Consider the following 19,484-nt stretch of genomic DNA (forward strand, 5'->3'; position numbering starts at 1 on the left):
TTTTTAAATGTTCTTTAGACAACAATATAACTGCTCTGGTACAACTGTATCCAGTGCAGACCTGAGGTGAGGGACCCCAGACATGCTAATACTAAGGCACTGCGCCCCCCACAGACCGTCTGTCACAGTCTCCGCCGGCTGTCTGTATACAGAAGCAGCTCATGTTTATAATTATGCAATAGCTGTAACACAGCTCCGAGTAGGTCAACTATATAAACTACTAAACTTCCCAGACGGACATTTGCACATTACCAGGCGTTACAGTATTCACAAGGCTGATCATATACGGTGAGTACACATCCCCAATGGATCAGACATGAATGGACACACCAGACCCAAACAATTGCAATATTTTAATACGAACATTTGTGAAAAATTGTATTGCTTAGCATATTAAATTTAACAATTTAAAACAGATCTGTAAACATTAAATGCAAACAAACATGAAAAAATAAAAGGTAAATATTTCCATCACATTATAAAAACATGATTATAAAATAAAAACTGTATTCACACATATAAAACAGCTTTGTACATTGCCAGTGGTGCATAAAGCTACGATTCACGTGGAGGTTCAAGACTGGTGTAAGCAGTTTGTGTCATTTACATGAAAAAACATCTTGTTGTGACTTGTGGGTGAACAATGGCAGCTGTTACATCACAGCACAGTATTCATTCCAAGTAACACAAATGCCCCCGTGAATTAAATTATGCTTGGGCCATATAACGTTATGCTAACAAATATTAAAGGGGCAGCTTCATGTAAAATGGTGCACATTAGAGGTAGAACACAAAATCCACATTTTTGGATTAATATCAAATCTTAAAAAAAAAAAAAAACACCCTTCTAAAACTTTTTTTTTTTTTACACTAGATTGTATTTTTGTGCAGTAAATTGTACAAAAACACAAAGTCCTGAGCATGAAAAGGTTTAACAACAAAACATTACAAACGTGACAAATCTACGAGCCTTGAACAGAGCAGAAAGAAAAGCATTGTGTACTGACTCCCACTCACTAGTTCTCAGGAAACTAATTGGATCAGTACAGAACCAGCACACAAAATGCCAACTACTGTGTATAAGGTAACTGGCACTTACTGAGCATATTGTAAAACCCCCAAAAAAAAAAACTTCCAATATTTTAATAGTTCACTTTTTGGCATAGTACAGCTATATAATTTCTCATACCACTGCTTCTAGACCAGTACGGCTAAAAGAAGAATCACAGATCAAACCAGACAAATCTTTGTTAGCAAAAAGAAAATCAGACAAGAAGCCCTTAAACAGGGGATTGTTAAGTAATCATTAAACCCATAGACCCCGGCAGCTTTCAGGTCAGATCTCAGGTGATGGAAACGAAGCACCTTACAGAAGTCTTTGCACAAAGATTCTATAAAAACCACAATGTTTCTAAAAATTTTTACTGAAAACTGTTGCACATTGTTTCTTCCAATGGCCTCTGGCACATTTTGGAATTATTGCTATAACAGAAGCTTTTTTAAGTTTGTTAGAAAGTCTCAGTAGTTCTTAACATGTTACACACAGCACAGTGTGGCTATAAGACAACTACAACCTCAATAACCAATACCATAAACTGGAACCTAGTATGTCTGTAGATCTGATGTTCCCATGAACCGGGGCTTCCTATTGGTAGCAGAGAAGGTCACAGTCTCCGCTGCTGTCTGTATACAGGTTTATAATCATACAAGAACAGCTGTGACAGCCCTAAGTAGGTTACCAGCATATTACACTTTTCAGCATTGGTTCAAATATTTTAAGACACTTCTTTCTTCCAATTACTGGAATATAGCTGGAGATTGCTCATATAAAAATTATTTTTGTATAAACACTTGTAAAGCAGTAAATATATGTTCCATATTTACAGAAATAATGGTTCATATCGTATACCCAATAAATGGAAAATACAAGTTACCAGAAATCTAGAACGCCTGTCAGTTTCCATTACTGGGGACTTGTACAAAAGTGTGGATGGCAAAAATGATTTCTACCTCAAGATTACCGGCTGCCATACAGGAAACTTATTCCAAGGGCTGTGTCTAAGTATGAATAGTTTCCGTTTATCTGTGTGTACTGGGATTAGGACCCTACAAAAGTGATGTGTGGTAAAATGGTCACCTACAGATATTGAGGCAGCTGATGAATGTACAGGCTGAACATAGGTTATGCCCACAAGATACTGTCTCCATGGGAAGCAGGAACTAGCAACCAAGACACCAAATTCACACCGAAACTATATCCAACGGAAAACATTGCATAGCGCAAACAGCACGGCTAGATGCAACGCTAAAGCACCTCTCTGCTGCTGTAATAACCAGTAAACAATAAAACTTTTAAAATACACTATATACAAAATAAAACATTTACATAGGGCTCTGCTACCAAAAATAGACTTCTTTCACTGAGTTAAAGACCTCCAATAAGTAATAATAATTACTATATATTTTGTAAAGCTTTGTCTTGCTAGTAAACGTACGGGAACACACGATACGGGACTAGCTGGCAGTATTTTTCCCAGTCCTGCCCGTATTTTATTTTACATTGATGCTCAACTCTGCTCACCCGATGGATGAGCAAACCGGTGAGAAAGAATCCATAGAAATATGGCAACACAACTGCGAAACCTAAAAAATAAAAATAGAGAGTACATTTAATGCTCCACTTATTAAACTCAATCAATAATTTAACACACAGTACAGTAAGTTTCTAATGTGGGATAATGGATGTCCCTGCAGATGCTGCCTTGGGGTAATGCGTACTGTGATCAGAGAGCCCTAGTCCCTGCATGCAGCTGCAGATTAGATGGGATAATGGATGTCCCTGCAGTTGCTGCCTTGGGGTAATGTGCACAGTCATCAGAGAGCCCTAGTGTCTGCATGCAGCTGAAGATTAGATGGGATAATGGATGTCCCTGCAGATGCTGCCTTGGGGTAATGTGTACGGTCATCAGAGAGCCCTAGTGTCTGCATGCAGCTGCAGATTAGATGGGATAATGGATGTCCCTGCAGATGCTGCCTTGGGGTAATGTGTACGGTCATCAGAGAGCCCTAGTCCCTGCATGCAGCTGCAGATTAGATGGGATAATGGATGTCCCTGCAGATGCTGCCTTGGGGTAATGTGTACGGTCATCAGAGAGCCCTAGTGTCTGCATGCAGCTGCAGATTAGATGGGATAATGGATGTCCCTGCAGATGCTGCCTTGGGGTAATGTGTACGGTCATCAGAGAGCCCTAGTCCCTGCATGCAGCTGCAGATTAGATGGGATAATGGATGTCCCTGCAGATGCTGCCTTGGGGTAATGTGTACGGTCATCAGAGAGCCCTAGTCCCTGCATGCAGCTGCAGATTAGATGGGATAATGGATGTCCCTGCAGATGCTCCCTTGGGGTAATGTGTACGGTCATCAGAGAGCCCTAGTGTCTGCATGCAGCTGCAGATTAGATGGGATAATGCCAGTGACAGATCAGACACTGGGACATTCTGTGATATTCTCTGAAGACAGAGGAGCAGAACCAGCTCATAATTCACAGAATATATTACAGGTAAAATAATGGATATAGTGACATCTTGTGAAGGGATAATAAATACTGCCTGAAGGAAAACACACACACACACACACACTTTTCTGTAGGGAAGAATTTGATTACACAGGCGACATGTTCCAGGTGCAGAACACAGGCCGTTCATTTCAGCTACTTTGTGTTTGGAATGGTTCTGTAACATCACAATAACCGGCAACTACCTATAAAAACTGGGGCACATTTATGGAACCTGTTCTAAAGTTAAAGCAGAAAGAGTAGTGTTGCCCATAGCAACCAATCACACAATATCACTGGTCTCCATAAACTGCAGGCTCTTCAGGAACATTACATAGGTTATATACTCAGGCTAATGCTATTTAATGGGAAGATTCAAATCATTCTTTTTAGCGCTAATAAAGGCTGCTCGGAGCTGGGATCTCACAGGAGACAGAGTCCAGCTTCCCCTCAGGAGGGAACCTGTATAACACAACTATGCAGACTCTCATAAAACAACTATTACAATGTAAACACTAGTCACTCAGACTTGTGACAATGATTTTGATGCTGTTAGGTCACTAACATAATACACAAGGTAAGGGGTAAATATGTACTGCCTGAGGCCACCGGTACTTACCACATGGCAGACACCAGGCCCAGGCCATAATAATGTCACCCAAGTAGTTTGGATGGCGAACAAATCCCCACCAGCCGGAGACCAGGAGCCTGCTGCCAGCGGAAGTCGGGATGGAGTTCAGATCTGGAGACAGAAGAGGACAGTTACACACTGCAAACATCCACAGGGGAGCAGGGGGTGGCATGTGGGGTAGGGGGGGGGGGGGGGTGGGGGGGGAGGGGTACTCACAGGAAAGTCTGGCACCACCTGGTTTCTTCCTAAAGGAATACTTCTCATTGTTTGCACTCCGGAATATGAAGTATCCAACAGCTAAATAAACAGACCAGATACAACATCAGTGTGCACACATGTAAAGATGGGATGTTGAAGATTGTTGTAGATGTTTTAGAAGGAACCCAGCATTGCCCATTACTTGTATATCAACCACAAAGTACCAAGTACAATGTTACATTGAGCACCAGTGATGGAGACAGACCACATTTACAACATACTATTACAGTAATGGAGACTTACTGTTCAGAGCAACAATAGCTACAGCGAGTGCCCAAGAAACATCCACTGGATGCCTGACCAGATATACAGCTTGCAGGCTGTAAGTGAATGGGACCCACACCAGGTTTCCATACGCCAGCATAAAGCCAAACCCATCGTAGGCAATATCCAGAGAGGTTATTATACCTTCCTGAAAGACACAAAGTGTTCAAGCAAACAATGACAGAAATATGTAAATGCTCCCCCCTATCCTAACAGATAAAGCTGATCCCATATCTACCAATGTAAACAATGCAATGACCGCCATTCATCTGGTCAGGTTAACACTAAGATTACTGGTAAACTAGATTGGATATTTAGACAGAGGAGCTGCAGCGCCAAAAGATTTCTAGAAAGAAAGGTTAATGTCCACACAACACACATGTGATCCTGCTAAGACATGTTATAAGGAGCACAGGCTGATATGAAGTATTATGGATGGTGAACATGTAGACTGTCTTTCTTTTAACTAAAAGGGGCACAGGCTGCTGTGTAATACATTAGGAATTACATTTTTTTATTTATTTATTTTTTTAGGGGCACAGAAGCTGGTGTTATACATTTTATTGAAGGGCATAAGCCAGTATAATCAAGTTACAGGCTGGTGGAATGTGGGCATATCCTGGGGCAATCACATGTGGACTCTATGTGCTGGACACAAGCTTCTGTATTTTGGACAGACCTTGTATAATATGCTGGTCATTTGCGCAATATAAAACCTATCCAGCAATCATTTGCTGGACAATGATATCTATGATCATGCCACAACCTAATCCCTGAGACAGTGTTTGTTCCCCTAATACATTTGTACAGTATATTACCAGTTTACTGGCTCCTACCCTGTAGATACATTTGTCCAGGCCTTGACTAGTGTGTACTTTGCACAGAGCACCCAGCATTTTTGAAATTGGCGTACTGTACACAGCATGGGGCACAATGTATGCTTGGCAACGAACAGCTAGAACCAGTATACTGTATATGTGTCATGCAAGGAAGGGGTGCACTGAGATAGTGGGCAGGTCCACTGTATGAGAAACAGTGCTGTAAAACTTTAGGACGTTGGTGCATTGTATACAACAGGACTTATTGCCGTGCAGTGTCAGAAGAGAGCTGTGACCACTTCCTGCAGGCACTCAGTAGTGAGTCGTCATCTTATTTCCTGTCAAGCTACAGAAGGAAAAATGCTCGTCTTAAAATTCAGACGCTAAAGGGAGTGATCAGAGGAGAAAATATATTTAGTGCTTCGTAATGCAAAAGTTATTGACTTTTTTTTATAACTCTTAGTGGCATCTGTTTTATTTCTGCTGCCTTTAAGTAGTTACCAATTGATGGACAACTCACTTAATTTACAGAGCCTTAAATAGGAGAAAAACAAAGTCATAAGACTGTTAACAGCATCTTGCCAATCTAACGAAAGAGATGCAAATATAGCAATATACAACTTGCTTACCCATAATGTCATAATAAAGTCAATGGTACATTGCCATTTCTAAGAATTGAGCATTTTTCTGCAATGTGTATATAGAGCGGTTACTATTTCTGTATTGCCGATAACAAGTAATAGGACTGCTAATTACCTCATTCCAAAGAGCATGGGAAACATACAACAGTTGAAAACTGTTTACCAAGATCATCGATACCGATGGGTAATCAAGGTTCTGAATGCTCATTTCAGCCAAGAGCATTGTGAAGTTAATGAAAACCTGGAAAATTGATAGGATCTCGTTAATAGCTGCAGAAAACACAAGTGCAAGAGACAGGCATGTTACTGCTGTCTGTACAGTTAAAATGCACTTTATTAACAAACCACAAATATAAAGCTTTACTAAGGTGGCTAGAACTGTATCATTGTAGCAGCAGGATAAAACCCTGGGACTGTGCAAATCTAAATCTGACCTATACAGAACATAAAGCCATCTGTATGTACATGTGTACAGTCAGAGCACCAGACCTTTGCAGACTGGACTTTACTAGCTTCTTCAGGACTAGGAAACTCCTATTACAACTTGTACATGTCATTGCATTAGTTATAACAAAAAGGGGATAGAAAAGGAATAGTGAAAAGTTATATAAAATATAGTAATATCACTATTTAATAAGGCAGTGACAAAGATAATATTTCACAGCTATTTATACACATTCTCTCCCTACATATTAGTTACTGCAGACAGATTACACTGGGGTGGACCGAAGCAGTATAATTATCCCATCTGCACCCCATGTAAGCAGCTCTAACAGCTTTCCCCTCATTAATCAATATACATTAATCCTTATGACAACACTGAATACATTAATAAAATAAGTGACCATATTGCTAAAACTTAATTCTAATATTGTAAAAAAAAGCGACATTACCCAGCCAATCAATCCTGGATGAACTGCAATGAAATATTTAAGGTCGAAATCGCCAATATGAGGGTTTAATTCCCGGCCCATAAAGAACGTATAGATGAAATTCCCTGCAAATACAATTACAAAAAGGACTGATTAAAACACATTGGGGATTATTGTACGTCTGAAATACTTTTCTCAGATCCGTTGAGGGGACAAAAACAATGGGATATATATATAATATATAGAGGGTCCAATCAGCAGTTTCCCACTAAGTGGTCTTTAGTCTGAAGCTCTTCCCCCCTTTATATCCCCTCCCCGCGGGGAAAGTTATTTTGCTAACCAAGCCTCACAGACCAGAATAGAGAAACAGCAGCAGACAGGCTACCGCCCCACACTCCCCATCATGCAGACTAAGAGGCTGCACAAGCCCGCTTTATCCTCTGTTGTCCTTTAAGAGGAGCAGAGGACTGTCCCTTTGAGGTCTGGCCCCTTGATTTACCGTCAGAGTGAAGAGACTAAAACCAGGAACCCAGCACCTTAAATATACTGACTGGCAAAAAAAAATCAGCGCCTCAAGTCAGATTCTACGTCAGCCTCCCAAGCCTTAACTCACAAAGTGCAGTGCACAGAACACCTGAAGCTGAATTCTAGCTTCAACAATCCATAGCTGTATCCCTATAATATCCGGATGCCTCCTGAATATGTTTAACCAAGGCTAATAATTCAGACCGGGGCCCCCTTGGAGATCACAGGGAGGGGAGGGGGTTGGATGGTGGAGTCCCTATAAGGATGTGTTTGAAAAATACCTCCAGATTTTCCGGCCACGGAAAGTTCTTCTTGCGGAGCTCTGTACGAGCGTACAAACACATAGACACTTAGAAGAACAGAGCAGATAGTAGCTGAGGCTGCAAACTGGAGAACGTGTTCGTATATGTAAAAGAAGTTGATCTTGTAGTAGAACATCACACTTATTAACACAATAGTGAAGACCAAAGCATGAAATCCTGTGGGGAAAAAGACAAAAAACACTTATTTTATTTTGACTCTTCTCAGGTAAAAATTAAATAATGACAAACATTTAAACTATAAACTGTATATAGTATTAAATATACAAAATTCGTGTCCTTTTACTGACCATAATGCAGGAAACATACCATTGATTCTGTAATTCAGCCTCTTCCCATTTGCAAGTGGTTCACCTTGTACAACCTGTAAAATGATGCACATGAAACACACTCTTACAAGCAGATCAGAATATATTGCCAGTACACTGCAGCAGTTAGAAACAGTACAGTTGGTCTCACAAAAATTCCATCACTGAACCCTATAAATCTAATCCAGGGAACTGGTCACATATAATATTGTCTAATGATGAATGAATAAAACTGAAGCTCTATGAACACTGTAAATGCTGCATAACTGACGTAATGTGTTACCTTTCCAATGGGAAGGAGGTAGAACAGTGCATGAAGAAAGATCCACAGAACGAAGAATCCAAGGACTGTAACGTTCCACAAGTCCGATAATTTGATGTGTGGGTAGAAATTAAGCAAGTGGGCGTCCTTCAGAGAACACGTGTACAGCACATAGTACAGAAGAAGCGGCATAGATAGCATCATACAAGAAACACCTAGAAATAATAATAATAATGTAATCATCAAAATATAATCAACAAGGAATCACATCTTTACTATGCAAATTAAAGTAAATACTTTATATAAATGATTTGGAACACAGTAAAACACCACTACAAATAAGCCATTGAATCATCTGTTAAGGTCACTGATAAAAAGGATATAGTCTCCATATAACTAAAATGAGTTTGTGATAATTGCATTGACATGGATCTGGTATCCAATTCAAAATAAACAGAAATTAATAAGATCACCAATAATAGTTTACTTATAATTCATCCATTCTTAATAAGAACAATGCTGTAATCAACCAGAACTTGCCTATCGCCCCTCCAAACTCCAACACGTTCCTCTCAACAGGCTTTGTCTTCACAACATCGTCATGATTTTCTTTTTCTATATAACCTTTTTTGGGGTTATACCGCAAAACCTTTTCATATTTTATATACTCTTCGTTCACTTTAACCTATGAAAATAAAGGTACAATAGAGGGTATTCAAACAAACTTTGCTTTTCACATCTACCTTTATAGGAGAAACATCAGGAATATTGGTGGCTGCTCTGAAAATGACAAAGTAATTATAGCAAGTGTCAAATACTTGTATAGTTGACCTTTTAAATAATAGCATTGCTTGAAAAGAACTGGTACGTAAACCAATGTTTATTCAGTCTTAACACCAAGTGAAATGTGTATTATAAACGCAGACATGAGATAAGACAATATATGGAAGCTTACGCTCACCTCTTGGGATAATGAAGACAGGGCCAATTCTTCCTCTCTCTCTACTGTAGCATATGGAGATTCCTCCTGAAACTCCAATTGTTTTTTAATGCCCTCTGCATCCCCGTTCCGTTTCCCAATATTATAATCTTCAAGTTTCTGAAATGGAGAAACGTGTGAATTATGGCAGGCTAGCTTCTTACAAACACAATTTAGTCTTTTTCGTCTTTTAGCAGCACATATAACATTCGTACCCAAAAACAAAGTTACCCTCTAGTCTAGGGCAGATCTGACTTACAACATACATTTATAGGACCCTTCTGGCAGCCAATTGGGCAGTCCTGGACTAAAGAAGGACCTTGGTTCATGTCATACAGTAAAATGGTTGATATATCGTAAAATAAATTAGCTAATAAAAAGAAAAAACACCACAATCTATAAAACAAGACTTACCAGTGGTGTTAGATGAACCTTTAAGATACCTCCTTTCAGGGGCTCTCTGACAACAGGCGACGGCTGCTGTTTGCCTCTCTTTGGTGTCCGTCCTGAAGCTGGTATGCGCGCAGGTGAACGAGACCTTGATCGACTCCTCTTTCTTGCAGGCGAGTTAGAAACCCTCTTCTTGGGTCGGAAATTAAACATGGCCTAGAAGAGTAAACATGGCAATATTGGCAAAATATGTATGTACTGTAAGAAACTCACCATTTCATGTAATAACTCTACAAGCTTATACCTGGTACTTCCAAGATTTGTTTAAATATTTTCACTCCTAATGTAAACTAAATCACCAATACTACCTCCAACAACCACGGGACGGAGATTTAAATTGTCCATACAAACTGCACGTTTCACAACCAATAAGGCCATTATAAAAATAATTTGTTGCTACTCAAGCACTTACGTGCTAAAGACCTCAGATCCTGACGGACATCTAATTGGGATATTCCAGATCAGATAAGACCAGCCAAATAGTGATCACACCTAACAGTGTATGCAGTCATCAACCAATGCCGCTAATGTTGTAAGCTCATTTGGTCAAGACCATCATTCTGTTTTATGTTATTTATTTGCATCATGACCCCCTCAGTGTACATCACTATGTAACATGCTGGTGCTTTGTAAATAATAAAAATGTGGGAGTTGTTGCAGCTGTCAGAATTCGAGTTAAGAGTGAATATCTATAACTTCGCTTGCAGTGGAAGATCTCAGCACTGAACAATATATTTAAAACCCCCACAATTTAGATCAATAAAATGCAACTGGAAATGTAGGAGTTCTTTAAAAGCCGCAATTACAACGTTTTTCCTAACCACAAGCTAATACAGGTGGACAGAGTAGGGTCCCTATGTCATAATGTGATGCAAGCCCACACCTGGCCAGAATTCCCTAGGGGAATCCAGTACACAAAACTGAACAAACAAAAATAAAATAAAAAAGTAGCACAAATACATTATAAGTCCCATTTAAACCCCTTCCACTTGATTAAAATAATAACCTGCTATCTATGATGGATAGCGCATCCAACCCCCCTCATCCAACACAACTATGGGTGCCTTTCCCTACCACCAACAATGGACAGAATACTAGTGGATCTCAAGCACCATATTCCTTATCCTTAACGACACAGAAAAAGTGCTCAGGAGACACGGCGGGTATTGAGACCACTGATACCGCTGCATTTGCTGGTTGCACAGGTGGCATTGTAAACTCTTGGTTGGACCAATAGGGTAGAGTTTTGCTTGATTTATTTTCCTGCATCTTCAAGGCACTGCAATGAAGTTAAAGGTCAAAACGCTGCCCATCTAAACAAGCACTTATAAACCTAAATTTACAACTCCAGGACTGTAAAGACTGAGGCTCTGCTAAAGACTAGTTTTTTTGTCTCCTACTTTTCAATGCCAGTACCGACAAATTGGAGAGGAACAGAGCCCCTGATTTGAATGTAGGTCAGTCAACTGATTTCTAATATATCATACATTTGCATAAAGAATTAATAAGTAGAGACTAATAAATGCAACAAAGCCAAAATTATGAACAGAGATACATAAGGCAACATTTGAACAAGTCTCACCCTAATATCGCCCTCTTTAAGCTCCAGTTCAGTTCCATCTTTATACCGCACTGTATAAAGCTGAGTAGGGGAATCAAACTTTGCAACTTGTACTTCATAGTAGAGGCTGCTTCCTGGCCATTTGCCCATGACAACCTCTCCATCGTGAAACCTCCGAAATGGCATTTTACTAATGCTTCCCTGCATCAAAAGAAAAAAGAAATAAGCACACAAGTAAATTATACTACAGAAAATATCAGGATTACTACATACATTGTGAAAAACAGATACTCAAGATCTCAATGTTTATTTTGCAGCACAGTGTTAGAATTTAGAAAATACCCAACAGGAAAATGGGATCAGATAAAACAAACAGATGTGATTTCTCAGTTAATGCAAGACATATTACATCAGTGTAACAGAGGACAGTCAATGTAATATTACATTAATCTATTCACAAGTTCCCACTAGTTTCAATCCCTTAAATAAATGTACTACCTTACAATTACTGGGCTAATTTGCACATATGCATTGAGAACAGGTAGAAAGCCATAAAACCGCACACTCCAGATGGTGTTTTAGACATGATCTATCAAACTATTATGCAAGTGTTAACATTTCATTTTAAAACTATTTATATTTTGAAATTCATTTCACGCAACATAGCAGTAAATTACCAAACACTCATAGGAGTGCACAAACGAATACTGAATATCAGGAAGGCAACAGGATAGGTTTAAATACCGCTATATTTCTTTTAAATGCTCACAGTGGAACAAGTGGCTACAAAAACAGCACAGGTATGTGTGCGTGCTACCATTAACAATTTGGTGAAAGCAGCTGGTACTATGTAAAACATAAGGATCATTGAACCTTATACTAATTGCATTATCAGTAACAGATTTTTGCGGTATACATCTCATTGACCAGGAAGCACACAAGTTGTATTCACAGCCCGTGTGTACAAACAAAGCTTCTTTTCACCCATGGAGATGAAACCACTTATCAGCAAATATCTGTTATAATGAAAGTGCTTTCACCGACATTTAGTGAAGCTGAAAGATGTTTCTCAGTAAAGGTACACACTAATTATATATATATATATATATATATATATATATATATATATATATATATATATATATATACACACACACACACACACACACAGAATGAGTGTATGGCCTTATCTGTGAGGAGTTTGTATGTTCTCCCCGTGTTTGCGTGGGTTTCCTCCGGGTGCTCCAGTTTCCTCCCACACTCCAACATACTGGTAGGTTAATTGGCTGCTAACGAATTGACCCTAGTCTGTCTGTCTGTGTGTGTGTGTGTGTGTTAGGGAATTTAGACTGTAAGCTCCAATGGGGCAAGGACTGATGTGAGAGTTCTCTTTACAGCACTGCGGAATTTGTGGCACTATATAAATAAATGGTGATGATGATGTGTACTATATATCTATATCTCACACAACTATATTTATTTATATAGTTTATTTTCTATATTGGAGAGTCAGAACACAATCACACAAGCATATTTGGGTGTGCAAATTAAATATACATCAGGACTGGACAAATTTCACTCTTATAGGAAGATAAATAAAGGTCTGTTGTTGACGAGTGGTATATTCGTTGGAAATAGCAGGATTACACAGAAACATGGCAAATTGTAAGTGCAGTGAACAGAACACCTCTCACATACAAGACACGCGTGTGGCAGACATGAGTCAGAAGGCTATGCTTTTCCACCTAGAAACCGCTGTTCTATATCCCAAGTACAGAACCGCAGTAATGATGGGGACCGCAATTACACTGTCACCTCTACATGCAGAATTTAGATCTATACACAGCTCTGGAGTGACAGAGGAACCACAGTCCCCATTGTACACAGTGTCAGCACACAAGCTGTAAAACAACCATTTTCAAGGTAATAGGCAGTGTTATTAAAATGTATTGTTAATCATTACCCTAAAGGTGGCTAGACATGCTGCAATATCACAGCAGATAGTGTCCCAATATCACAAAGCATCAACCAAAGACAGATACCAGATAATGATCCTAACAAAATGAAGAACAATTATTGTCCATAGCTGAAGTCAGTCGGAAGATGACCACTAACAGACAGACTGTTAAAGAGACAGTCAGTTGACCGCAGCTCAAGTGACTCCTATGTGTGCAGCTATGTGTCAAAGTGAAACTGCCAGAGGAAAGCAGGTGCTGTCCAGGGACTGATCTGTTCCTGCAATAGTCTGGTACACTGAATGTAGGAACAGGGGACAGGTGAGAATCGGTATTGTGCAGCATTAATTAGTGGAGAATATGTGACCATAGGGTAATTAAATCAGTGTAATACATTACTTCACTAAGGTTCTAATTGTAGTGTAGGTCATGAGATAGAATGCATGAAGGAAACCTGGGGTGGGTAGGTAGGTAGAGATAGACAGACAACAAACTCCGTTTTGGATAGAAATACTCCTCAATAGTGATAAGAATTGTAATTTAACTCATCAGACCACTCGTGACCACTGGCTTTACTGTACATCATAAACAAATTGAATGCAACCAAAAGTACTATTAAAAGTGATTTTGTTAACCATCAGGACCCAACACTGTGATTATGGCATCACTCACCAGGTATGTACTTACATTTGTACTACCAGGGCTAAACTTAAATTTGTATCTGTCACCAATGTACTGGATGCTGCCTCCTCCTAGGTGACAAGTACACTAACACAGTGTTAGCAACACCACGTTTATATCACAGTTACAAGCGATTCCAATACTAAATGTGACAATGCAAGATGTCCCTTCGTAAGTGCATTACCCCACCCATGGAAAACTTTTCATTGCACTATTATACTTTGGCTGTTTTTCCCATTTTGTTTCTATTTTTATATATCAGGAGTGTGAAATACAAGGGGAGATTATTTGAAACAAAGGTCCTTGAGGAACGACCATTGAGGGATTCTTGTACTCACAGGAACAGACACCACTAGTCCCCCCTGCATTGGACAATCATATCATTTTCTGACCAATACTGATTGGCAATAGGACAATTCTGGATGGGACGGTACTAACTGTGACTGGCACAGTACATCTGGCTCAGCCAACGACCTCACGTGTGCCAGCAGGTTATCCGCCTGATTACCCTCCTATCTGATCTATTCCAGCTGCTTCGGACTTTGATCTGTCAAGTGCCATAGTGGCCAATTCGATTAATAATGACGTTTGTGGTAATCATCATATCTGCACTTGTGTGGCCAACTTCACAACAAACAGAATATTTGCAGACACTAAGCATTATATCCAGAACAAATTCTCCATCCGATTGCTGGCCTAACCTGTGCTGTGACAATACTCACAACTTCTAAAAAAATAACACAAACAAGTGGTCCTGTGCTGTTTGTTTTTTTTAGACCTTATCCTAAGATATTTTACATACACCTGAATAAAGACCACTGCACCTCTTCAGTCAGTAAATAAGAAGCGCTACGGAATATGTTGGCGCTATATAAATGATGATGATGTATTTTAAACACAAACCAGACTAAAGAAACGTGAGTGGACACTTTCTCATGTCTAGCTACTTTTTTATGCAATTTATTTTAAGTAAAAAAAAAAAACAACAAATGTATTTAACACTAAAAAGTGCATGTGTCAGAAGCAAATAACCCTATAATGTATGATGTCAGAGTGTGCAAATTACACCCAAAGCAAGGAAGGTGTATTGTGCAGCTATTCTGTACTGTTATATAAACATGGAGCGCCCCTGGTCAGAAAAGACATTATTAATACACCTGTGAATTTAAAATTGGTTCCGAGTATAAGAGCATCTTCTTTCGTTTCCATACAAATTATGATTTTTGTTAATCAGTCTTTACAACTTTGCTAATATGCAATTTTGTAGTAGAGCATTAGATGAAGGAAAAAGAAGCTGGCAGTAGATCCAAGTGACTTTCATGACATATGATATTATAAAATAAATACATCAAACAGATACATATATTTATAATCTGCAAAGAATTTTTTTTTTTTTTGAAAGACAAATGAAAACCAGACCATGATAAATCTAGATATATCTTTTGAAAAAAAAAAACGGATTAAAGCCCAAATATAGTACTCTGCTGTCCAGCTGAAAACTCCAAAAGTTGGTTTTTTTTGTTTGGTTTACAACAAGAGAACCAATCACCACTTCCAAAATAAAGATTAACCCTTTCACAAATGAGTACTATAACCTGTGACGCTACAATAAATTGGCCATAAGTGTACTATCACATGCAGTGACCCCATATAATAAGCCACGTATGTACTATCATATGTAGTTACACCATATAATAGGCCATGTATCATCACCATTTATTTATATAGCACCACTAATTCCGCAGCGCTGTACAGAGAACTCACTCACATCAGTCCCTGCCCCCATTGGCGCTTACAGTCTAAATCCCCTAACATTCACACAAACAGACTAGGGCAGTGGTTCCCAACTGGGTGCCGCGGCCAGGGCTGGTGGTAAGCAAGGCGGGTGACTACTTGGTAAATATTTTGGCTTAGGGGTGCCTTGAAAAAAAATTTGGAAACCCTAAGGGTGCCTCAAACTAAGAAAGTTTGGGTTCCCCTGGACTAGGGTCAATTTTGTTAGCAGCCAATTAACCTACCAGTATGTTTTTGGAGCATGTATGTACTATAACATGTAGTTACACCACATAATAGGTCACATATGTACTATCATATGTAGTTACACCACATAATAGGTCACATATGTACTATTATATGTAGTTACACCACATAATAGGTCACATATGTACTATTATATGTAGTTACACCACATAATAGGTCACATATGTAGTTACACTACATAATAGGTCACATATGTACCATCATATGTAGTTACACCACATAATAGGTCACATATGTACTATTATATGTAGTTACACCACATAATAGGACACATATGTACTATTATATGTAGTTACACCACATAATAGGTCACATATGTACTATTATATGTAGTTACACCACATAATAGGTCACATATGTACCATCATATGTAGTTACACCACATAATAGGTCACATATGTACTATTATATGTAGTTACACCACATAATAGGACACATGTACTATTATATGTAGTTACACCACATAATAGGTCACATATGTACTATCATATGTAGTTACACCACATAATAGGTCACATATGTACTATTATATGTAGTTACACCATAAGGCCATGTATGCACTATAACATACAGTGACACTACAATAAATTGACCACAAGTATCACATGATAATAGACCCTAAATGTAACTCTGCCTGTAACCATGAACTTCTCTCTAGTTGTACAGCCCACAGCACTGTCCACACACCCAGCATTACTGCTGGAGCATTGGGGCAATTTTATTATTGAGTTTTCATATATTTATATAAAACATGGGGTCAGTCAGTATGAATAGACAGCAGCATGGGGGCTCCATACCCCTGGTCTGGGGGGGCTCCGGCACCACGTGATATACAGGAGGCTGCACCCGGCACTCAGGGACGTTACATTATATAACTACAGACAGCCCGTGTGCAGCTCACTGGTCATCATCTCACCTCGGTGCCCAGCAGCCGCCGCCATCACGCCCGCCGGACCGGATGACCTTCCCACAACCCGAGAGCCCCCTCCCGGTTATTTACCTGCTCGTCTGTATCTCCTGCGTCACTAACGGGCCGCTCCCGTCCCTGCAGTCCGCACACAACCCTCTCCCCCCGCCGGTGCTGATCGTTATCCGGAAGCCCCGCCCCTTAACGGCTCCATTTACGGTCTTCGGTGAGTTCGGAAAAGTAACTTCTGAGCGCGAAGGCCGCTGATTGGCTGCTGAAGGCGATTCGAAACTTCCCCCAGGCGGTGATTGGTCAGAGCAGGTGGTATGGGAGTGACTGGCCACGCCCCGTTCTAGTGCTTCTCTAGGAGGTGGGTGAAGGGAGGGTTAATATGGAGGCGGGAAATGGGTGTGAGCCTGAGCCTCAGCCAAACCTGAGGTGTTACATACTAACAGCAGGGACTGAGGACATGGCCCCTTCACCCTTCATTATACCCCCTTAGCCCAACTATAATAAATAAATTCCAAAAGTTGAGGGAACTTATCCAAAACGTAAAATAAATGGAGTGTATGAAGAAAACAACATGTTAATGTGTCATAATTTAGTGTCCTAACCCCATTGCAACCCCATTCTGTGTTAATCAGAAGCAACTGTGTGAGTCTATGCTAAACTAGTGTTCAAAATAATAAAACACACTTTTGTTTGTTTGTTTTTTTAAAAAAACAGCAAAATAAAAAAAGAAAGCTTTGTTTTGGTTGCAATGTTAGGTCAGTTATTTAATTTAAGAAACATTGAGAAGTAAAGATCCTGCATTGCATGTGAAGGGCCAATATTTTGTACATTAGTAATAGATTTAGCTCCATTTTTGTACACTTACCAGCAGGATGCATTCTGCTTTGCTTACCATCCAGCACAATAGATATAACATCCACCACTGTGGTCTCTAACGACCATTTGCAAAAGCGCAAAACATGCAACTCCCTCAGTGCACATAGGCTATTTCTACCTCTTCTAAGAAAAACACATATATTCGGTACTTGACAATGGCTGAAAGAAAAAGTGGGGCTGACAGGGAAATTCACTGCTGAGTGCAGACTAGGCGCATGAATGCATCTAATTATTATCCTTTATTAAGTGCCAACATATTATGTAACGCTGTACATTGAGGGGTTCGTGATACAAGTATATAGTTCATACTTTCCAACTCTCCCTGAATGTCAGGGAGACTCCCTGAAATAGGGGTGATCTCCCTCACTCCCTGAAGAGTCTGGCATTCTCCCTGATGCTGAGCCAGTACAAGACGTGGTTGGCTTCGCCATCTGTGGCATGATGACACAGTTCACAAATTGTGTCCTATGTCCATGTATTGATGCCTATGGAGGTGGCCATTTTCATGGACACCTAGATTTAATCAAAGACTGACAGGTAAGACAACATGACTTCAGTAATGGAGACAGAAATGTAAAAGACACTTCAGTCTCTAGAGATTTATTATCTGCTTTTCTTTAACGCATAGTTGCCTACTCTCCCGGAATGTCCAGGAGACTCCCGCATTTCTGGGAGACCTCCTGGGAGAGCAGGGCAACCTCCCCATTCTTGTCCCCGCAATAGATAAGTGGCGGAGGGCGGGCTAATATGACGCAATATTTGCGTCATTAAGCTGCTGTAATTGTCCAAAATTGTGACAACCGTTTAGGGGCAGGGCCAAAATTATGCAACTAATCAAGCCCCACCCTCACCCGCCCACCTCCCCCGGGATCTCCCTGAAGCCAACGAGGGAATGTTGGCAAGTATGATATAGTTATGCACCTATATGCAAAAACAAGATTATTCTAAATAGGTTAAAGGGGTAGATAGGGTGGAGAGTTTAAAGTGCAGAAGTAAAATGCCAACGTCTATCATGGCGTGCCCACGACGCCAGACCGTCACTAGTGGATGCATGTGCATCACGAGGGATGTACAAAAATTTGCATTTGCCAACATGCATCAGTCCTGTTTTTAATGCAGTGCACCCAATCTTGATGTCACCCTCACTTACTGCTCGGTGTATTCTATACACCAAGGTACATTTAAATGTATTAATTCCATTATATGTTCTGCACACTATATATATGGAGTACTATATATGACAAATGTTCCTTGCTGAGATCTTAATGTCAGGTTTCAGCATTATCATTTATCTGGAATGGGTGGGGTTGCAAGTTTTACATTGGTTCATTTGAATCTTAAACATATACAATTGTGTAATCTCACATCCCTGGCTGAAAACCAGTAGGGGGAGGTGGGAGGACCAATCACAAGCTGTAATCAACAGATGTGATTGGTTTCCCCAGCTCACGCCCTGACGTCATTTAATATTGGTTACAAAATACAGCAGCGGTAGAGCCCTGGTGAAGACGGCTGTGTGCAAGCAGCCTCTGAGGCTGTGGTTAGGGGGACGGGCACCTTAGGGAAATATT

At 39.9% G+C, this 19,484-nt stretch overlaps 1 protein-coding gene across 1 annotated transcript; it reads right to left on the minus strand.

The window, feature by feature from the left end:
* Positions 1-340: 340 nt before the first annotated feature.
* LBR (lamin B receptor) lies at positions 341-17,262 on the minus strand. The gene is made up of 14 exons (XM_075204335.1): positions 17,119-17,262; positions 11,464-11,643; positions 9,846-10,037; positions 9,414-9,551; positions 8,993-9,137; positions 8,474-8,667; positions 8,192-8,246; positions 7,844-8,041; positions 7,059-7,162; positions 6,281-6,406; positions 4,686-4,854; positions 4,401-4,481; positions 4,173-4,295; positions 341-2,643 (listed from the first exon to the last, which is right to left on the minus strand). Exons 2-14 carry the CDS (start codon positions 11,626-11,628, stop codon positions 2,483-2,485), a joined length of 1,851 nt encoding a protein of 616 aa, XP_075060436.1. The 5' UTR covers positions 11,629-11,643; positions 17,119-17,262; the 3' UTR covers positions 341-2,482.
* Between the last annotated feature and the right edge of the window lie 2,222 nt (positions 17,263-19,484).

Source organism: Mixophyes fleayi, chromosome 3, assembly GCF_038048845.1.
Source record: "Mixophyes fleayi isolate aMixFle1 chromosome 3, aMixFle1.hap1, whole genome shotgun sequence".
Taxonomy (NCBI): Eukaryota; Metazoa; Chordata; class Amphibia; order Anura; family Limnodynastidae; genus Mixophyes; species Mixophyes fleayi.